Source organism: Doryrhamphus excisus, linkage group LG6 (assembly GCF_037039965.1).
Source record: "Doryrhamphus excisus strain RoL-2023G ecotype Guam linkage group LG6, RoL_Dexc_Guam_v1.1, whole genome shotgun sequence".
Taxonomy (NCBI): Eukaryota; Metazoa; Chordata; class Actinopteri; order Syngnathiformes; family Syngnathidae; genus Doryrhamphus; species Doryrhamphus excisus.
This window is the reverse complement of record NC_136362.1, coordinates 16,397,162-16,419,580: the sequence shown is the minus strand read 5'-3', so window position 1 is coordinate 16,419,580 and position 22,419 is coordinate 16,397,162. Positions and strand designations below refer to the sequence as shown.

General features: G+C 40.7%; 1 protein-coding gene across 1 annotated transcript in view; it reads right to left on the bottom strand.

Moving 5' to 3' along the window:
* Positions 1–215: 215 nt before the first annotated feature.
* The window catches only part of LOC131126501 (laminin subunit alpha-3-like), a 65,369-nt gene continuing 43,165 nt past the window's right edge, over positions 216–22,419 (bottom strand). Inside the window, exons 38-77 of the mRNA XM_058069120.2 lie at positions 21,855–21,956; positions 21,692–21,775; positions 21,366–21,596; positions 18,288–18,401; positions 17,269–17,387; positions 17,108–17,188; positions 16,935–17,035; positions 16,070–16,123; positions 15,838–15,989; positions 14,697–14,807; positions 14,520–14,631; positions 14,221–14,388; positions 13,828–14,024; positions 13,561–13,677; positions 13,323–13,477; positions 12,955–13,096; positions 12,779–12,878; positions 12,573–12,689; positions 12,320–12,490; positions 12,100–12,245; positions 11,830–12,024; positions 11,596–11,744; positions 10,994–11,156; positions 10,764–10,891; positions 10,386–10,530; positions 10,217–10,312; positions 9,986–10,143; positions 9,795–9,912; positions 9,584–9,724; positions 9,376–9,506; positions 7,737–7,874; positions 7,546–7,666; positions 5,127–5,263; positions 4,876–5,056; positions 3,786–3,944; positions 3,545–3,710; positions 2,609–2,766; positions 1,551–1,644; positions 1,351–1,470; positions 216–1,029 (exon numbers count right to left, since the gene is read on the bottom strand). Of these exons, the coding sequence (XP_057925103.2) occupies positions 881–1,029; positions 1,351–1,470; positions 1,551–1,644; positions 2,609–2,766; positions 3,545–3,710; positions 3,786–3,944; positions 4,876–5,056; positions 5,127–5,263; positions 7,546–7,666; positions 7,737–7,874; positions 9,376–9,506; positions 9,584–9,724; positions 9,795–9,912; positions 9,986–10,143; positions 10,217–10,312; positions 10,386–10,530; positions 10,764–10,891; positions 10,994–11,156; positions 11,596–11,744; positions 11,830–12,024; positions 12,100–12,245; positions 12,320–12,490; positions 12,573–12,689; positions 12,779–12,878; positions 12,955–13,096; positions 13,323–13,477; positions 13,561–13,677; positions 13,828–14,024; positions 14,221–14,388; positions 14,520–14,631; positions 14,697–14,807; positions 15,838–15,989; positions 16,070–16,123; positions 16,935–17,035; positions 17,108–17,188; positions 17,269–17,387; positions 18,288–18,401; positions 21,366–21,596; positions 21,692–21,775; positions 21,855–21,956 (5,421 nt within the window). The 3' untranslated portion in view covers positions 216–880. The remainder of the gene's footprint in view (positions 1,030–1,350; positions 1,471–1,550; positions 1,645–2,608; positions 2,767–3,544; positions 3,711–3,785; positions 3,945–4,875; positions 5,057–5,126; positions 5,264–7,545; positions 7,667–7,736; positions 7,875–9,375; positions 9,507–9,583; positions 9,725–9,794; positions 9,913–9,985; positions 10,144–10,216; positions 10,313–10,385; positions 10,531–10,763; positions 10,892–10,993; positions 11,157–11,595; positions 11,745–11,829; positions 12,025–12,099; positions 12,246–12,319; positions 12,491–12,572; positions 12,690–12,778; positions 12,879–12,954; positions 13,097–13,322; positions 13,478–13,560; positions 13,678–13,827; positions 14,025–14,220; positions 14,389–14,519; positions 14,632–14,696; positions 14,808–15,837; positions 15,990–16,069; positions 16,124–16,934; positions 17,036–17,107; positions 17,189–17,268; positions 17,388–18,287; positions 18,402–21,365; positions 21,597–21,691; positions 21,776–21,854; positions 21,957–22,419) is intronic.

The following is a 22,419-nucleotide window of genomic DNA, read 5'->3' as shown; positions in this document are numbered from 1 at the left end:
ATGTATCATCCTACACTGAATCCCCAGTTGCTCCTGATGCTGCGTCATCAGCAGGTAAATGTGCTAACAGTGTCGAAGCGGTTTCAGTACTGTAAGCGTTATACAAGTGAAGTTATGTCCCATATAACTGAATTAAGAGTACTTCATTTAAGTAATTAATATATTTCAACTACTAATGCAAAGATGTACCTTGGCAGAGATTTATAAAGACATTTAATTGGAGGTATTACAAAATGGTAAACAAAACCAGTGGTCACAAAACAGGAATGCAAGTCATAACAAAAAATTTAAAATCCGATTGTTTTGCTTTTTTTGTACTCAGAGGTAAACTTTGTTGATATTCTTGGGTTTTAGTCTTCAACTCCACTTAAATCAGGACATGCTGTTTTTTGGCGCAGACAGACACTTAGAGAAGAATGCATGCAAAAGGAATGCAAAATGGAAAATGTAATCAATACCATGTCTGATGCAGCAGACATAATCAAACATGCGACAAGAAGGAAAAACGAAAATCAAACAAGCACCGTCAACAGCAAAGTATAGTATAAATGTTTGGGTTCATCTGTAATAATAATAACAATTGTAATTTTTAATCTCCATTCAAGCACCAACACATAAAATATCTTTCATGAATGTTCTGAAAGTGCTGTGTTATGTACACTGACAGCCATCACATATTTAGGAGTTTTGACAAGTTGGTGTTTGTCATGATTCTGAAATAAATACATCCATTCATCTCTCTCTCTCTCTCTCTCACACACACACACACACAATATACTATATACAATCTTAGACACACATTCTCTGTCTTGGTAACACATTGCACATCATGGTTGGCTTGGAGGTGGTCCCAAAAAGACGCAGTGATGCCTCATGTGGTTCAACCCGGACACTCTTTGAGGTTGACTGGTCCAAACACGGAGGACAACCTGGCGAAAGAGACTGACTCGCCATTGAGAGTCATGTCCTGGATGCACCCCACAAAGGATGAGTTGACGGGTGGCATCATCCAAGACGAGGATGTGTCAGCTGCAGAGTGTGACAGATGCGTGTGTTGTCATTTGGGCCATAATTTGCAAAATATCATTTCATGTCACTCTATGACAGACACTATATGGAGGAAACACGGCCATCTTGGAAGCGGGGGGAAGATGGGAAATTAACATGGGGAAGGTCTAGGATAAAATAGGAGCGCTGTATCTTCCTACTCTTTTTAGACATGTTGAATTGTGCAAATGTAACCATGAGATGTTCCTTCATATAACTGGTTATACAAATAAACATACCATACCTTCCCATTTCACTTCTTTTGGGTGTCCCAATACTTTTGTTAAGTCAAAGTCAACTCACCAGGAATGCCCCCCACATAGAGGGGATATTTGCTGGTGGTGGTGATGGAGGACGGTGGTCCTATCTTGTATGTGTCCACTGTGTCCACATGCAGTTGAACAACGTGCTTCCTCTTGATGACTGGAGGATAACAACATGTTATGTGTATGTTATATGTAAGTTACATGGATGCAACTATACAATGAATGAGGGCATTTTACCGGATATTTTATGAAACATTCCATCACATAGCGTCATTTTTGGCTGCACGGACGCCATGAATTCCCCTTTGCCATTGCTCACTTGTGCGACCACCTAAAAAAAGAAGGTAATAGCATGGCGTCACTAGTGTCTTGTGATGTGTTTTAGTTCAGAATAAACTCTAGTGGGCTGCACGGCGGCCGAGTGGTTGGTTCCAAAAACATGCTAAGTTAATTGGCGAATCCAAATTGTCCATAGATATGAATGTGAGTGTGAATGGTTGTTTGTCTATATGTGCCCTGTGATTGGCTGGCAACCAGTCCAGCGAGTACCCCGCCTCTCGCCCGAAGACATCTGGGCTAGGCTCCATCAAGCCTGTGACCCTTGTGAGGATAAGCAGTAGAAAATGAATGAATGATTAAACTCAAGTGCAGGCATGGGCAAACATTTTCACCCGCCGGCTGTGTTGCGTTAACAAAATGGACTCTATATTTGCTATATGCACACTAGTTTAAGTGTTTGATTGTCCACCTGTAATGATTTATCTTACATTATCTGTAAAATTGCCATACAATCTGCGATATGTGCTTGTCGATATGTCCTTTTTTTCAGGAGCACTTGGAATGTCAGACCACAAAAAGTTGTCTCAGATTGACTGACTCCGACTACTTACAAGTCATGTTGCCAGCTAATACGTATGTTAAAATTGAAATGGAATACTTTAGAAGCAACTGGTGGGCCGAATAGTTTGGCCGGCTAGATGTGGCCCCCGGGCCATAGTTTGCCCACACCTGCTGTAGTGCAACATCTCACTACTTGGCAGAGACTTCCTGAAAGTCATAGGAGAGTGTTGGACCATCAATCAAATGGTGATGCAAAATGAGCCTCTTGCTAAGGAAGTTAGCATGACATTGTTTCCTATACACTTCCTACTTAGAACTCTTAGTACAAACATGAGGCCAACTATGTTTACTTTGGGGAAATGACTGTACTGCAAGAGCGGCAGCTGCAGATGTCTTCCCAAATGATCTGTTGGACCCTAAAAATTATGCACCTCACTCAGAGCGTCAGGCCTCACCTCTCCATTGAGCAGGTAAATGCTGACATAGTGACCCAAAGTGGTCGATCCTGGCTGAGCCCCAAATGAGTCACCCACGTGTAACAGGAGTCCGGTGGGCGTCCTTGGTCGGATGTTAAGCAGCAATTCAAAACTGGATCCCACGGCGAAGGAGTCATCTGGAAGCCATAATGGATTTGTTTTTTAATATTATTGTTAAGATTATTACAAAGGACGTTCTACATGGATGCACAGTAGTGCAGCTTCAACATGTTACTCCTTAGACAGCAAACCAGTTGAGATAAATGAATAAATAGCGCCCGGTAATAATGAATTTAAAAAAATAACATTATTTCATTAGTATTAATATTGTTATTTATAGTACAGTCATCCCTCACTGCATCGTGGTTCAAATATTGCTTCCTCACTTGTGTTTTTTCCAAAAATAATTAACGGATAAATAATGATAATGATAACCATTAAGTCTAAGTCTACTATGGTACACATTATGTCATTGTATGGTCACCTCGTACTTTGGTACGAGGTGCATTATAAAAAAAAAACAAAAACCTTAACCTTAAACTGTATTATGGAAAGCAGGAAGTGAACAAATGTAACAGTTACTGATTGTAAAAGTACCAGATGGAGGGGTAGGATTTAATAAGCTTTGTTTCTTCCTACTCCTTTTGGACATGTGGAACTGATTATGTGATGCATTCAATTGTAATCTGATGCATGTTCAAATGAAATAAAACCATTACCATTACCATAATGATTATATGTAGTATTGGAGCAACTAGGCGTCAGTGATGATACAAAACATTGATGAGACATGACATTTAATGACATTAGCCTCATTGATCAGAGCACCCCTCATGTACAGCATATGTAATATCCTATCTATCATATCTATGGGTCTATATTCAGTGTTAGTGTTGTTGAAGCGTGCTAACTCACTGATGATGGCGTACGCTCCGCTCCCTGAGAAATAAGCCCCTCTCTGGGTCGGGCCTTCAAAACAGGGGCCGGCCCCGTGGTTCGTGGATGGATACAACATGGGCGCTCCATTCATTTTGAAATTGCGGACACAGCCCGACACAGTTTGCTTCGGCAGAGACTTGGACTAGAAGTTAAAAATGACAAATCTGTGAGTAGAAGAAGGTGTGACATGAACTGTAGTTAGTTTTACTGTGTGTACCTTTAACTCTTTGTGGAGGTAGTATGGGGCACTGCCCAACAACACAGGTGGCATGAAGTGCTTCATGGAGGCCACATCAGCCACAGTCAACTGACCGTCTTGTGCTCGGATCCCGTCCACCACCAGTCGAAATTTCTTCTTCTCTAAACTGAACATTACCTGCAGGAAACATCAACAGCTGACATCTGGACACTATCTTAGTAGATGTTACTTTTACAATGAGACCATCGTATTGACCTAAATATAAGACCACCCTGAATATTATATATACATTTCAATATCAGTGGAATAACAGATGGTAAATTGCAAAAATATAAAATATAATATTATAACATAACAACCATTGAGACAGGGGTCGTGTGCAGACCTCACAGCTAGGAGACCAGGGTTCAATTCCACACATTCCACCATCACTGTGTGGAGTTTGCATGTTCTCCCCGTGCATGCGTGGGTTTTCTCCGGGTACTCTGGTTTGCTCCCACATTCCAAAAACATGCTAGGTTAATTGGTGACTCCAAATTGTCCAGAGGTATGAATGTGAGTGTGAATGGTTGTTTGTCTATATGTGCCCTGTGATTGGCTGGCGACCAGTCCAGGGTGTACCCCGCCTCTCGCCCGAAGACAGCTGGGATAGGCTCCAGCACCCCTGCAACCCTCGTGAGGAAAAAGCAGTAGAAAATGAATGAATTAATGAATGAACCATTGAGACAGGTCACTGGTGGGTGTGTGAGTGAAAGGAAGAAAAGCTCTGACTCACTTTGAGAGAAGCTGTTTGCATGTATACATCTCTAGACTTTTTTCTCATATTGGCGTCTTATATTGGGCTGGTATTGCTCAATGTAATTAATTTATTTATTAATTTATGTTTGACATCATGATTGTCATAGTGTAGAATATGCTTTATCAGCATCATACTAGAAACAGCAGCTAAAGTCTATACAATTTTAGAGAGCATCCGACGAAAAAAGTGCAGCTGGAATGATTTATTTTGATTTTTTTTGCTGTTACATTCCACTTGCATCAGGGTCAAGTGATGCAGTGCCCAATCAGATCCAGCAGAGGGAACAGCACAATGGATGCGTCTACTCACCGAGTGCCACTTTCCATCATTGTATTTCTCCCTGTTGAAGATCTCATTGTTTTTGCCTACAGACAGTCTGATCCTGCCTTTTGACAGGTACAAAGCCAGGTGAGAGTGCCCTCCTCTGGTAGCAGCAAAGAACAGCAGGCCCTCTGGAGACCGTGTCCTGACATCCATGGAGAAGTGGGGCCTGGAGAGGGGAGAGAAGATCATGAATCACTTGGGACTTGTTTAGATACCATGACTGTGACGGGACTCACCTGGGCTGAAGCACCTGTAGTGGCAGGCTGTAGCTCAAGCGGCTGACAGGTCCGCCCATGTGATAAGCGTCTTTCACCAAGCCAGGTAGCGCACACGCATCGGACACCCTCTCGTTCAGCCGTTGTATCATGACATCCTTAAAAACAACACAAGCGGAAAACAAATTAAAACAGGCTCTTTAATAACATGTCCTGCATATTAGAGAAGTAAGAATTAACAAAGGTTCTCAAACATACGTATCACCTTCAGAATGTTAAGCTTAGCAAGTAGCAGCATTTGTCTTCTGTTTTTGAGAACCACCAGATGAATGTTGTGTACCAGAGTCATAGGTGAACCACAGTTTGAGATTCAATGATTTCGACAGCCAACTGTGTGCTGCCAGCAGAACATGAGGCAGAGGTTGAATCTGAGGGCCACAAATTTGAGCAGAGGCCCTCAAGGGCCGCTTAATATAACCTTGGGGCCCTTACACATTAATACACATGAAATGATAGTGGCCTAATGTCATAATAATTTAAATAATAATGATTTCTCTACGTTAATCATTGTAATGTTTTATTTTCTTTTGAACATGCATTACTGTTTTATATACAGTAACAAATTTCACTATTACACTTACATAATTCAACTAGCCTCAAAGGGAGCAGCTCTTATTCAATACGAGCCTTCTCCATGTCTCAGAAATTAATAACATGATCGTTTGTTCACTTCCTGTGTTCAACATGTACTGTTTACCAATTTTATTGTTGGGGGATGATATAAATGTGTAATTGTACAGTTATAGTAAATAATGATTTAATAAGTAATGATCTTATTCAGTAATACATTATAATATAAATATTTCTGATGATCGAGATGCTATTAGTATATATGACATGACTTCACACATGAAAACATATTCTAGAAACACAAACATTTTTATTCTCTTATGACACATCTGGTTTCAGTTGTGTTTTACACTTTTATGGGTTAATCTTTTTGCATGGTGTCTTTGACATCCCACCACGATGTGATGTCAAGCAGCCATTACGGATTCTATCTATGAAGTCATGTGACAAGAAGCATTTATTCAGCTCATCCCGTGTTAGGGCAACGCACAGTGTAATCGGATACAGAAGAATTCAAGGTGATGGAAGTTTGAGTTCAAGTGTCGTACTTTGTTGTGTTATGGTTTCCTTCATATGACATGGTGGTGATCAAAGTGATGATGTAAGTTAGTGAAAAACAGGAAATGGAGAATAGGGGCAGGATTCTTGGCGGTGTGTGTTGATGAGACAACATGCTTGTGTACGACTGTTAGCCATGGAAGAAAGAGACCATGAGATGATTTGACTTATTTATGAGTGACTGCAGTTTAGGCAAACAAATACATGTTGACTGCTCCTTTTTGATGATGTTCCATAAATTCATGCAAATAAACACACTGTGCCACATTATTATTTGTAAGACTCTTGTCAGCAGGTCTTTAAGGCTCCCCCTTCTCCTTCATCTCTGGAAATAAGGCAGTAGAAGGAAATTAGTGAAATAAATGCAAGATGTTCTACAAATGCTCATCCCTAGTGAGCACAATGGAAGATGCACTTACCTGATGGACACCGTACAGAATCAGCCAGTGAGTTAACCATATATTTATTACCTGTCTTTATTATTATTTATTATTTATTATTTATTATTTATTATTTATTATTTATTATTTATTATTTATTATTTATTATTTATTATTTATTATTTATTATTTATTATTTATTATTTATTATTTATTATTTATTATTATATTAACTACGACTAACGTTTTATTCTTTTAAACAAAACAACTTACTATAGCACTTGACTTAAAAAATCAAATAAAAATATTTTATTAAAAATGGTAAAATACTAAAAAAAACTAAAACTAAAGTAAAAGTCAAATGTATTACAATCATGACTAAACACAGATAAATTATTTCATTTTATTATTCATTATCAATATTTTATGAACTAAAAAAACAAACAATTAAAAAGAGTATATTACTACTACTTGCATAAATGTACGTATGTTACTGACATACTGTATGTAAACATATATAAAAGTAATGTAATAATTAGAGTTATATACATCCTAAATAATTATTCTGCTCCTCTATTATTGTAATTATTTTATTTTAAAAAATAACCCTTTTAATAACACTTAAAAAAATGGTATTCTAAGATATAATCATCATAAACTTATTCATAATCATTTTTTTTAAAGCTACAAAAGTGTGTGTGTTTGTTTTATTCATACCTTAGTATAATGTTTTCCTATTGGTCAATAATATGTAAACTAATGATCATCATCACCCCTCTGTGTGGATCACATGACTCCTGCCTTCTTTAGAGATGTTCTGCACCCATATTGTTCATTGCAAGGGCACTGACACACTAAGACCTGATGTTCACCTTCTTGGGGGCGCGATCAAGCATCTGTTGGACAGGACTGTCACTGGTGCAGACATCCAGCAGGACGTCTCCAGACGCCTTGAAGTTGGTGAGGTCCTCTGCCTTGTATAGATGGCTGGGCCTGCAGAGAAGAACCACATCGTATAAAACACGGCCATACATGGTGAGCACATCTTCACGTTGACAATCACCTTCTGGTGTAGAGGTTGGAGATGCAGCCTTTAAAGTTGTCGAGTGCCAGGACGGTGCTGCCTCCTGTGTTTGGAAGGTTGGGATTGTTGCTCTCTTCTTCTCTACCGATGTCATCATCATCAATGATCAATTCTGTCCTGATGGGAACAATTAGCACACTTTTTCATGGAAAGGATGCAAAACTGACTTTTCTAAGATGTTCTGACGGACGGGCCTAGCATGATTTACTGGGTATATTAGTTATTAACATTTGTGTCCTCCTGTCCCACTCCTTAATGCTCCTTGGTTGTTTGTGATATTTCTTATCATGGATTGCAACTTCCCCAAAGAACTGAGGATGGCTGCACCGTATCACTGCAAGAACCCTATCAATTTTGGATGGTAGCTTAGTAAAGTTACTCTGTCACTTTTTACTGGTCAGTGTCAGAACACAGTGGTTTATGTACAGTATATATGAATGAAAATGGCAAAGGAGGTTAAGGCAAAAGGACCATATAAACGCCAGATCCAGATTAGTCCTCCAACTACTTTTAGAGCATTTCTGCACTATACTGTACTGTACTGTATATCTTTGTTTCCACCTTTGACAGTTGGCAATCAACCCATTCTGGCATTCTTGTTCCCTTAAGAGCAGGGGTCCCAAACATGTACCTATCGGTATCATGTACTCAGAAAAAATTATTACGTTTGATTAATGTTCATGTTAAAGGTTAAATAACTGTTAATAGTTATCCTCCCTATTCGTGTGGAAGTGGTAAGTTTTTGGCTATTTAAGTTTAAAGAAAATAACTTGAAGGCTATAGTTTAGGTCGCTAGCTCTCGAGTTAGCATGTGTCTCAAGACCCTGCAGTTGTGCAAAGTTGTAAATAAAAAGAGTATAAATGTGACTATAGTCGTGTTTTGTCATGTCTACAGGGCTCTAATAATGCTTTGTTCATTTTACTCTGAAAAAAATAATTTGTCTACCCACCAACTATATGTGGTTTCTTAAGTTTTTATTATTTGCCGTTTTATTATTATCATTATTATTATATTTATTTATTACTGATTGATTGATTTTCTTTATTCTTGATTTGTTTATTTATTTTTAATCTTATTTTGTGCATAAAAATAAAAAGTAACATATTTGAGAACAGTGGAATGTTTTATCAGAGCTTTTATTGTAGAAAATCGGAACCAAAGCACTGAAAAAGTTTGTATATTTTTCTGTTTTTAATAAATGCGTTTTTTGTTTTTTTTTTTGAAAACCTGATGCGGCCCAGCCTTGCCCAGACCCTAACTCCAGTGGCCCCCGGGTAAATTGAGTTTGAGACCCCTGCTTAAGAGCAAGAAGTCAAGCAAGATTTCTAATGGAAGATATTTTTTGGTAATTAGGGTCAAAGTTAGAGGGGGAACGTGACCGCATTTTCCCTCAATGGAGATGATGACATCATGTTGATGTTTTCTTTAGACACTCTAATTTGTCTCAATTGCTTCAAGATGCCATTACTCAACAATGAATTCTAAGGATCGGTTAATTGATCATCATTGCCATTCTTGGTCAAAGGTCATATTCATTCAACCTTTGACTATTTTATGCTAGTTTATAAAACAATTGTAGAAAGATTTGCAGATTAACTCAAAGTAGTGTACCCATACCTGCCAGCTCTTCTGGTGACAGTCAAATAATGCCACTGGCCATCATCGTATTTTTTGTTAGAAGTCCACATTTTGTTGTTAAAGAACAGAACCACATGGCCCATTTCTAAAGCCAGCTGAAGTGCATTCCCCTAAATAAAGACAAAAAAAGGTCAAACATGAACAATGCTGGTCCTTCAGTGGCAGTGATTTGCTTTGAGGGACCCACCAGCTCTTTGTTTAGCAGGAGAACACCCTGGTTGTCGGTGCTCTTGAAGCCCAGTGAGAGTGTCACATCATTGGCCAGGCTGAAGCCCGAGAGGTCCGCAGACAGAGAGCTCCCCAAGCTGAACTCTGCTTTCCGTGAGGTCTGAAAGAGAAGATGGCCTGATGAGTAACATGCATAGAATGGCATTCGTAATGCTCGGATGTGGTCTCACCAGGAAATCTCTAGGGCAGCCATTGCTGATGCCCACTTGCTCGTCTATCAGTTTGAAGTTTCTGCCCAGCTTCACATTTTTCAAGCAACCTTTGAATGCTTGAATGGTGATGTTGTTTCTGTCAACACACAGCCACGTTACTTTATAGCCAGTCTTTAACACGTAAACGGGGAGGAATGAGACCAACATACTTTTCTCTCAAGTCTTGTGGTGCACCACCAATATAATACTCCTGAAAGTCATTGCTGTCGAACTGAGCTTGGACTGACGCCACCACTTTACTGGCTATGTTCACTGTAAATTTCCCTGCGCTTGTAATAACGATGAGGACATTCACCCAGTCGTTCGCCTGACAAAAAAAAATGATTAGAATGATTCTTTAAATTCAGTGCAATAAATGAATAATTAAGGCATGCTCCTACCGGGAATGATTTCAAGGAAGCAGTTGCAGGTTGTTGCAGCAAGTTGCTGTGCAGGTAAACGACACCTTTCTCTGCTGTCACCGCAAAGTAATCGTCCTTCGTTGAGGAGGAAACGGGAGATTTAAATGCTTGAAAAACACAAAATTGAAGGTCTCAAGAATGAACTTACCTTGCCGCCGATGTACAAAAGCAGTCCGTTTTCTGAATGTGTTAAGAGAGACATGCCGATGAGGAGGACTGATGGACTCTTGTCAATGTTCACTTTGCCATATCCAGTGCCGTCCAAGTAGTAGGAATCCAAAGGTACCACATACCTGCACAGGAGGAAATAAATTGACTTCTTTTCTCCCCCAAAATGAACACAAGGATCACATGTGTGCATGGTTCAGACACTTTTGGGTTGATGTGGCATAAACCTTAAATTAGGTGTTGGTCTGATACTTCTGCTACAGTTAGTACTCGAGGTCACAATGTTGTGTATCAGCAACTGCAGCCAGGAAGCTGCACCCAAACCCTTAAATAAAATAGACAAGTTTGATAGTGGTACCTCTTGCATGGAGGCTGCTTGTTGATGTTTTCTATCTGTATGAAATGATAGAGGCTGACAACCTTGTCGTTTAAAGAGTACAACTCAATGCAACCCTGGTACATGGGATAGTTGAGCAAATTTGGCGGCTGGAGGGAAGAAGCAAAGACAAATTCAAATTGAAAGAAAAAACATTGAAGTAAATGATATGCTGGCATCTTTGTTTCAAGTGTGTGTTGACATGAGCTCACCGTGAAGCCAGAAGGGTAGCCTCCGATATAGAAAACCACATCATCTGGCGTGAGGTTCAGGAGATTTTTGGAGTCGTCTCCTTTATTCTGTTTCGTAATTTGCTTGCCGGGAGTGTCTGATGTGCTGTCTTTTGTGAGGATCATCTCTACATCTTCATAAATCCTAAATCACAAGAAAAGATGTCTTCAGAACTCCCAACTCAATGACCACTAATAGAAACCAATAAGCTGTAGCCACACGGGATCACATTCTCTTAGTACCATCACAGAACCTGTGTTGCCGTTTTTGTCTGACTTCCTGTTCATGTGCCATCAGCTCTTAGATATCTTAGTATCTTAGTAACTACGTGTAGCTGGCATGGTTGCGTGTATGCTTCGTACTACTATTACAACATTGGTTCTGTTGCTGCTGTGTTTCGCAATATGCTTATTAATAAACTGTCCCTGTCCTTTCTCTGCTGTGTGGGGGCAGACTAATAATGCATTTTATAGGATATTGAAAAAAATCATCAGGTGAAAAAAAATCATAAACAAATCAAACAAGCACTTCAGCTGTGCAAATGTGTGCAACCCCCCCCCCCCCCCCGTTCAAGCAAATGTACCTCTGTAGGTTGACTTTATCAAAGTTGGCTTTCTCATGTGGAGATGTGGTGATGTAACCTATTTCCATCAAGTTCTCATTTCCGTTCAGCTTGTAGACGCCATGTAGCACATTGTCTTTCAGGAACATGCCGATGTAGTCCTTGGAAGACTACAAAAACACGGTGGGAAGAATTCACCCATCATCTATCCAGAAACTAAAACTTAATCCGTACGAAGAAGTTGGTTAAACATACATCTTTGTTGCCAAGATACATGACAAACATGTCTCCCTTGTCTGCAGCTTGCTTGCGTCTGCGTCGTCCATCCCCCCTGCCCTCGGGTCTCTGCAGGGACAACGACAAATCTGTGTAGGCCTTCAGATCCTCCAGATTCTTGGGCGGATGCAGCTGCACGTAGCTGTCGCCTGAGAACGCCATCGGGATGGTGATCTAGAGGGCAATATGGAAACATGTTAAAATACAAAACAGAGCAGTACAGAAGGCATCTCAAAAGCGGGGCGTCACCCTGTTGGCTGCGTCACGTGCATGCTCGATGAGCTCCTTGATCTTCTTGATGTTCTCTGTGATGTTGGTCAAGGGTGAAGAAGTCAAGCTCTCCACTTCGGAGAGCTTATCGTTGAGTGACGGGATGGTCTTCAACAAGTTCTTCACTGAAAGAAGATGATTTTTGTGGTTAACATCCAGCAAATAATTACAGATAAATAAATAAAAATAACTTTTCTACCAGATTTGTCCACGTCATCCATTACGTTGCCGATGTTGGAATTTCCGGGCATGATGTTGATCTTTTCCATTTCTTTGCCCATGGCGATGAGTTTGTTCATGGTGTCGGCGGCCGAGTCATTAGCTGATGCTGCCTTCCTCTTAGCTTCATCTATCATATCTCCAATGTCATCTGACAAAGAGAAAGCCAATGAACATCATGAGTTCCTGCAGACTGAAATATCTCTTTCAGACACCAGCGACCTTGCTGATACCTCTGTTGATGTTGTTCAGCTGTGTTTTTGCATCGAGAAGATCTCTCTCCAGAGCCTTCTTCTTCTTTTCTGCGTTCTTCAGGCGTTTCTTTATGTCTGGAAGCACGTTGGCAGTATCTAAGCAGAAGGAAAAAAGGTGAAAATAACAAGGCAAGTGAGTGAGTGCTCATATTACAGCGAGGAATCCAAATAACAAGTGCAATTACTTTGTAGGTCTTGGGCTGCATCTTGTGCATTCTGCACAAGGTCAGCACCAGTCTCTTTCAGGTCGTTCGCTCTTTGGGACAGTTTTTGGTTTTTTACATTCTATAAAGAGACATACAGTATTATGGTGAATAATCAATGTAATTCTTTAACAAATCACTAAGAATTAATGACTTACAGTTAAGGCTTTTTCAGCTGCATCTTTTGCCTCCTTAGCTGCGGCCTCAGCGGCGTTTATGGCGTCTGAGATGTTCTTATAGGCGTCAATGGCATCTTTGGCATTACGTACCTCGGGACGGGCACTAGCGTTCTTCACTGAACTGCAAGACAGGACAGCTTTCATTATGATGCAGTGGACACTACAGCAAACTGCAACATTAATAATAAACGCAACACATACAGTATGTATGGTGATAAGAGTTACTTTATACTATGTAATACGACCATCACCACTTTGATTGCGAAGGAGCAGCATGATAAAAAATGATGTAATTTCTTTGCTGGTGTGCCTAATATGATAGCCTGTTTCGGGCGCAACAAACCTACTCTTCAAGTTCTTTAGACAGCTTCTGGAGGTTCTTAGCGTGATCCTCGGCATCGTTCACAATGCCTTCTTTAGCTGCTACTTTGGAAATGTCACTGACTTTCTTGGTCAGGTCGGTCTTGCCGCCATCTAGCTGAGCGGCCAACTTTTCATATTCCTATATGGAGGGAAAACACAGGTGAATAAAAGTTAAATTATATTTACAATACCAGAAAATTGCCCTGTATGTAGGCTGCATACCGTTTTATTGCTGGATAGTGCTTTGACTAAATCGTCTATTTTCTTCAGTTCATCTTTCGCCATTGCCATTTGGTCCTCTACGGTCTTCCGTTCTTTTTTTAGGTCATTGATGCGTTTCTGGGGGAACATTACTACATTACACTCACTTTTAGATAGCATTGTATTTTTATAATCACAATCAGAATTGTTTTTATTGCTATTGTATTAATACTTTTTATAGAATATATACTATGTGTATGTGTCACAATTCTGCTGATGTGTCTCTACCAGAAGATCCGGTAGAGCCTTAGCGTTGAGTCCATTTTGGGCGTTGGCTTTCTTTACTAGGTCGATACCCTCCTTCAGAGACTTGTCTAGATCTTTCAACTTGGCCTCGTAGTCTTTTAATTGGTCCTGCATCTTTGCCGCTGTCAGCTCGTTCTGGTCCGACTGTTTACTGACATTAGCCTTGATGTAGTCCAGGACTGAAAGATGGACGAGAACATCGGATGATGTCACAGCTTGTGATACAAAATCAACTTGATAGAATTTAAGGTCATGGTCCATTTTCCATCTGTATGTTCTATCTTTTGACACTACTTCCTTTTAAAGGCTGTATAAGCCTTGGTGGAGATCTACTCTCCCTGAGTGCTGAAATGTGCAAGCAAACTTCAATCCTACGTTTCTTAGCCTCCTCCCTTTCTTTGTCGGCAGCGGTCTTCTCAGGGGTGAAGTTCCTACTTTCCATCTCGTTCACCATGCGCTTAGCATCCTCCAACATTTTAGCTGCATTCTCATTTGGCTGTGTGCCGCCGCTGGAGCCCGCATCACTCAGCCGGTCTAGCAGAACTGAATAAAACAAGATAAATGTTATTGATTCAATTTGACTGTCTAATGCAGGGGTTTTCATGACAAAAATGCCCCGGACCATACTGCAAACGCTCCTTTTTGAATGGAAGGAAATGCTTGCATTGATTTACCTTGAATTTTCTTCAGCATGTTTTTAATTTCTTGGTCCAACTCTTGTGCTCGCTTGTGGGTTTTTTCAACATCAACAACAGCTTTGTCAGCATCGACAGCCGTTGTATCTGCCTGATTTGGGGGGAAAACGTATCATTGTACATGGATCTTTTTTTCCCATTTCCCGTGTGATCTACCTTGTCTCTCAGAGCGGCGATGTCATCTGAGAGGGTTTGCATGTCTTCTTCCAGCTGCTTGACCCTGGAATTTTGGCCGTTGACAGACGAGCTGAATTTGTGGACCAGATTCTATGCAAACATTTCAAATAAATGAAATGAACATTTTTTTAATGAATAAAATTTGACAATATAATATTTTTTTAATTGATGTTCCTTTTTTCAGTGCATGATTGTTAAGACATGTTGAGGCATAGTGTGGGACAAAATGCACTGTGATTACTTATCAGTGCTCCAATCTGGAATGTTTGCATAAGCGCACCCATCCTGACATTATGTGTCAATACATGTGCATGTGTGTGCTGTATGTGTGTACATAGCATGAATGATGAGTGTGCACAATGTACTCAAAGCATAACTATATACTGAATGTGTCTTGACTTGTTAACCACAATGCTACAGCTAAGGGTCCCCTATTTTGCAAAAGGAACTTTTTAATGTTCCCTAGAGACTGTGTGGAGTTTGCATGTTCTCCCCGTGCATGCGTGGGTTTTCTCCGGGTACTCCGGTTTCCTCCCACATTCCAAAAACATGCTAGGTTAATTGGCGACTCCAAATTGTCCATAGGTATGAATGTGAGTGTGAATGGTTGTTTGTCTATATGTGCCCTGTGATTGGCTGGCGACCAGTCCAGGGTGTACCCCGCCTCTCGCCCGAAGACAGCTGGGATAGGCTCCAGCACCCCCCGCGACCCTCGTGAGGAAAACATGCACACTGTACTTTTGTCTGTTTAATCTGCTATTTTAACAAGTAAAATTAAGAAAGATTCAAACTTTTAAAAGTTTATATGCTGCTCCAGACTATTTTTCTTTACTGGAAGAGTAAAGGGTGCCGTCCTCTGTCCTATACCAATCCTTAATGTTATGTTGGTGTATGCGATATATGGCATCAACAGCTCATTAGTATTAAAGCTACAGACATAAAAATCTGTGATCTCAGTAGGGTTTACTAATCGCATTTTTACACTAAAATTGCATCAAGGCTACATTTTGGACAACACACTTACTATACACCATTGAGGGACCACTAAGACGTGTTTAAAATTGTTGAAAAATCTTTAAAAAAGAAAACTGCAGTTGGTCTGTGGACTGGTTCTGCTTACCTTGGTGTCGGACATGGCTCGCTCCAGCTTCTTGAGCTGGTCCTGTGAAGAGGCGCTGGCTGAGGCGTTGTCCAGCTGGGCTTTGATTCGTGCCAGCTCGTCATCCATCTTCTCCATGTCTTTCAGTAAAGTCTGGGCACAGTTATCACATTCTGTGGAAAGCAATGGAGGATATGAAGTAGATATCAAGGATAAAACGTCAGCTTTGTTGTTTAATGTTAAGTTGAATCACCTTGGCAGCGGTCGTCTGTGTTTGTGTCTCCAGGCTCCAGTGTGTTCTTGCAAACTGCAAAGAATTTTGTATGACTAAATTATATGGAAAATACACTTTCACTGCAAACCTGCACAATCTAATGATCTAATACAAAAGTTGTGAAAATATGTATCATAATAATTAATATTCTCATTCATTCATTCATTTTCTACCGCTTTTTCCTCACAAGGGTCGCGGGGGTGCTGGAGCCTATCCCAGCTGTCTTCGGGCGAGAGGCGGGGTACACCCTGGACTGGTCGCCAGCCAATCACAGGGCACATATAGACAAACAACCATTCACACTCACATTCATACCTATGGACAATTTGGAGTCACCAATTAACCTAGCATGTTTTTGGAATGTGGGAGGAAACCGGAGTACCCGGAGAAAACCCACGCATGCACGGAGAGAACATGCAAACTCCACACAGAGATGGCCGAGGGTGGAATTGAACCCTGGTCTCCTAGCTGTGAGGTCTGCGCGCTAACTACTCGACCGCCGTGCCGCCCTAATTAATATTCTGATTTTAAAATAATATAATGGTAATATTTTGAAAATGCTTTGCATTGGTATCAATTTATATTATATGATATCAGCCTATATTATTCAGCCACTCTCAGTATGGCATTATGCAGGACTACACTGCAGCAAACTACACCCATAATATGAAACATATTATTTGAGTATAAAGACAAACTTTTTACGCCAAGTACCACTTCAAAAAATTGTTTCTGCGTGTGCAAAATTTCATGGCTGTTTTGGTCGGGAAGCAATTAACCGTGATAAATGATGGCTTAATACCGTATGTCTATAATACAATAAAAAAAAATCTAAAAATGTAACCTCCAGTGTTGGGATCGCAGGTGATGCCGTTGCCATGGCAATTACAGGGCCTGCAACTTCCTCCCGGAGCCAAGGGGTCACCATAGAAACCAGGGGCACACCTATGGAGAAAGAGAACAGGTGAGACAGTGGAGGGATTTCAACTAGAAAATATCCTTATTGGTCATACTTACTTCTCACATCTTTCTCCAGTGTAGCCTGCACTGCAAATGCACTGGATGTCTCCGTAGATCTCTCTGCAAGCTACTGCAAAACTGGGAATGCAACATATGTGTTATGTAACTAATGACCAACAGCTAGCTGAGGTGACATTTTTTATTTTATATTTTTGTACCTGTTTGTAGATGCACTGAAAGGGCATGGGCACACTTTGCACGTCCTCTGAGCCGCGTTACCGTAATATCCTTCTTTGCAGTATTCACATCTGTCTCCTGCTGTGTTGTACTGACAGTTCTAAAAATAAGAGAAAATTGTACACAACCATGGAAGTCAACCATCAAGGCTTTTGTTTGCAAAACATGCAAGGGGGCTAAAGATGTATGACGTTTTCGTGCCACGCTATCATAAAGAATGTATTTGATGTGCAAGCTTGTGTCCGTCGCACTACACGCTGCAAGGGTGGAGATCCAACAAGCACACAGGCCCGGTCTTGCATGTCGATAACATAATGGAGATGGTTGAGATTTTTTTAAAAGTGCACAGGCTCATCCTCCCTTCATGGTGAGTAATGACAAGGATACCATTGGGCTTTTAAAGCGAACACGAGATGGGTGACAAAAGTATATTAAAATAAGGAAAAACTACAAAAAAGAGTACATATTTTAAAACATTTAAACAATTAAAGTATATTAATGCAGATCCTCTCACCCAAAGTCAGCGGAAATAGGCTCCAGCATACCCCTGCGACCCAAGTGAGGATAAGCGGCATAGAAAATAGATGGAATCTAAATGATTGAACCTTCATAGCAAGGCTGTAGGTCGCCTTTGCATTGTGTACATTTGTAATATCGACCGATCCCGGTATATACTGTAGATATACATTAGTTTAATGTATTATTTTTATAATAATTTTCAAATTTTTATTACAAATATTGCTCGCCCTGCAAATGAAAAGCATGTACATTATTATTATTTTATAGTATGCCATTTGATTTGTCCTATTCTTAAAGAAAATAGGAACAAATCCTGTTGTATGTATTTCATGTATTCAGCTTTTAAATTGCATTAAGTTAAAGTTGAAATGTAAATGAGTAAAAGAAAAAAGTCATAAAGTCATAAAAAGTATGATGTATCACATGGAAATGACTTTACTGACACGTACATAAGAACTAAAGCAGAGTCGTCATATCTTACCAAGCACCTTCCGGTCCAGTCCTCACACTCGTCTGCAAGACCGTTACAGTTACAGGGCACACAGCGGCCCAGGTATGGCCCGTTGCCGTCTCGAAAGAACCCAGGAGCACAGTTCTACAAAAAGACAAACATGCAACAGACATATATAAGACATAAGTTTTAACTGATCGTTAATTGCATTTGTACAGAAATAATGTACACACCTTCAGAAAGGTAATTTTTCTTAATAGCGATAAACGTTAACCAGAGGAAACATTAACTCACTGCCCTTTGCCCTTCTGGAGATAAACAAACACACTTGAGAGAGCTTTACCTCAATCGGAGCCCAGGCTGAGTCGTCATTGACAGAAGGAAACTCAACCACTTGGCCCCCATCACGCCCCGAAGGGTACACAAGCGCACCCCGATCGTTCAAAGACGGATATACTACTCGCTGATCCTCCTGGTGTCTTATCCTTCGCGTCCATCTCTCGTTGTGTCTGCTATAGCGGGGTCTCAACACCCTCTCTTTCTGCATGGGCCTGTTGCCTGCCCAGCACAGTGCCACCAAAGCCCCCCACAGCAGGGCTCTGAACAGAACCCATTTGCCATGCCCGCGATGAGCCATGGAGTGATCTGACATTCCCGATGCCTAGTCTATGCAAAATAACGCTCCACTTTCCCCTGCTTCAGCCTCTTACACATACACACAGACAATGAGGACACGCCCATCTCCAACTCCACTGAGTGTACGCAGGCATACAAGCATGCACATGCAGGTGTTTACATGTGATCTCATTCCTTTCCTCCAGAGCTCATTCGAGAATGTTCACTTTGTCTACCTAAATGCAGCTTCACAACACATTAATAGGTGTTTGTGTGTGTTGATATAAATACTGTATGTTCCATAGGGGAGCTGAGTGGCAAGCCGACAGGAAGTGACATCAAAGCTGAGTTTTTGTTTGGCATGGATTACTGCTGGGGTATTTTTGTGCCTATTATGAGATAATGCATACATGCAATAAAAGCCTGTTGTTCCAGCGATCACGTCTGGTGCTTCTGCGTCTCACCAAACATCACAGTATCTAGTGACCAGTGTAGAATACTGCATATCATTCACAGCATCTAATATACTGTATGTACAGTGGAAGGTGGGTTACAGTCATTAATCCGTAAACGGATGCTGACCAAGTGTTTACAGTTTTACTATTTTTTAAAAAAAAGAAAACTATTTGAAAGGCATATAAATACATATAATGAAAGGGATAAATGAACATTTAAGTTTACTTTTACCTTCATTGAAGACATGATTCTTGACGTCACTGTTCCCAAAGACACAATGTGGCAGCGAGACACCTAACCGGACACCACCTTCCTGTTTTGCCATGAGTTATTTATTGAATTCAGTAATGTTCCTCACCTCAAAACTGTAACCCAAACTGGAGCAAAATAAAGTTCAAAGTGGGGTACACCCTGGACTGGTCGCCAGCCAATCACAGGGCACATATAGACAAATAACCATTCACACTCACATTCATACCTATGGACAATTTGGAGTCGCCAATTAACCTAGCATGTTTTTGGAATGTGGGAAGAAACCGGAGTACCCGGAGAAAACCCACGCATGCACGGGGAGAACATGCAAACTCCACACAGAGATGGCCGAGGGTGGAACCCTGGTCTCCTAGCTGTGAGGTCTGCGCGCTAACCACTCGACCGCCATGCCACCCAACACACACCATATTGTTCGCTAACCAGAAAATGTTTGCAAACCAAAAAACAGTCGGAAATGTTCTATTTTAACAAAAACCTTTTTTGGACACTTACAGAAATTCCACTGCAAGATGCTCAATTTAAAGAAAATACATACATTTGCTTCAATATGGACATTTTTTTAACTAATTAAAGGCTGTATTCAACCACAAAACATTATTATTAAATAATATATTTTTGAAAAATCATAACACAGTGAAGGAACAACTATATTTTGAAAATTGTAGTCTGTGGTTTGTAATTATGTTCAGCACAGCCAGGAGTGTCAGACACACAGTCACACCTGAATCACACTGTGCAAACACTCAAGTGGGTGTGTCTGCTGGACTTTCAGACAGTCACTCCCACAGACACACACTTGTACTGTAAGTGACTGAGGGCATACACAATCAGAGTTTATGAGTAACATTGAGGTAAGGTGATGTTTCCCCATGCAAGACCCCACCTGTAGATTCCAAATAAAAGGATGGCTCATACATGAAAACACTGAAAACAAACACAAGCTGATGGAATGTGCGTATAAAAAATTGATTTTAGGAGCAAATACACTGCCTTTTCCTTAGCAGCTGGACCATGAACCCTCACAGCCTGGTCAGGTCTTTATAAGCTGTAACCGTGACAGTAATCCCAGCTTTATTATCACTAATATTATGTCTGCGTGATTGTGCAAATCCTAGCCCAGGGCAACGCAATGTTGGCCGCACAACTCCCCAACTGGTTGTTTTCCAGGAGCATACACATTCCACCCAAGTCTTGTGAGCCGATGAATTTATTCCCTGGAGGAAAAGGGGGCAATGTTGAGTTCAGGCGTGTCTGGGCAAAATGAAAGAACGAAGGGGAGGTTCCGCTCCCCGAAGATGACACCGCACTATTTCACTCAAAGGCTACGAGGTTCTCTCTCACTTGGTTTCCCTGAAGGATGTTTTGGAAAAATGGGGCTTTGTGTTCATGAATTTCACAAGAGAACCACACAAGTTCAGGACGGTATTCCTTTGAGGTATCTGGAAAAATACGCCCTCACACTTCACACACCACAAGTCAGTCCATATTGTGACACCTCATATAAGATATGTGATTGACTGGCGACCAGTCCAGGGTGTACCCCGCCTCTCGCCTGAAGACAGCTGGGATAGGCTCCAGCACACCCGCAACCCTCATGAGGATAAGCGGTAGAAAATGAATGAATTAATGATGAATGAATATTACAAGAGAAGTGAGAGTTTTACTCCAGAACTGGTTATCTATATGTAGTATATCTATATATATACTTCCCCAACGATTTTGATACTGTCTTCACTGAATGGACAACTGCTTTGAGTCACTCACCTCACAGGAGTTTCCTGTGAACTGAGGGGGGCAGGAACAGACCTCTACGTTGTTCCCAGGAGCCCCTGTCCCCGTGTTGGTGGCCTCCTCCATGCCCACCTCGCCGAGACTCAGTCGCTGGCTTTGAGTGAAGTACAAGGCTCTGATCCTGACATGGACCAGAGCAGCCAGGACCATCATGAGCTGTTCTCTGGACACGGGCCTGTTAGATCCAGCATGACGCCAGTTTGCCTGTAAGAACAAACCATTGGAGAAAAAACATTGAAATAGATGTATAGTATAATGTTCAATTCAAGTATTGGCTACACACTTGGCTACAGGTTTACCTCCACAAGCTGGACTCTGCCCTGATAGACTCTGTCTGGCAGCTGTATGTCAGGTGCTAAATGGACCAATGTCATGTCCTGACCCTGGAGGTGACAACATATGGATATACTATATATATGCGAATATTATCAATTGAAGAGTGAAGACATTATAAATACATACAGTCAGCAGGACATCGGGTGTTCTGTCCATCAGGGGCATTCCTTCACTGGGAATGCCAAATGATTTTGCTTGGTAGGTAAGGAATCCACCATAAGATGAAACCTGCCAGTAAAAACAGAAACATGTTTTTTTGTATCAGTGCCCTTCTCGTAAATGATAGCTTGAAATAACGCAGTCAAGTCATTAAACAAGAAGGCGCAGCGACAAGTTGTATCAGGTGTTGCTGTGTGCTAAAAAAAGCATATAAATAGTATATAAAATCAAGAAGTAGGACCACTTTCTTTAACACCAGTTTGGGTTATTGAGGAAGACTGTTGTCAAGAAATAACTCATGGCAATATAGCAAGGCGGTGTTGAAGAGGAAGTTGTTGATCTTGCTGCCATATTGTGTGTTTGGCAACAGACATGTCAAGACATATTCAATGAAGGTAAAAATAACCTTAAATGTTCATTTATCCATTGAATTCATCATTTACAGTGTCAAGCTATAATTGTATAATTATTGAAAAAAACATTATATGTTAACATTTTTGGCTTTCTGGAACTGATTAATTGGATTTACATG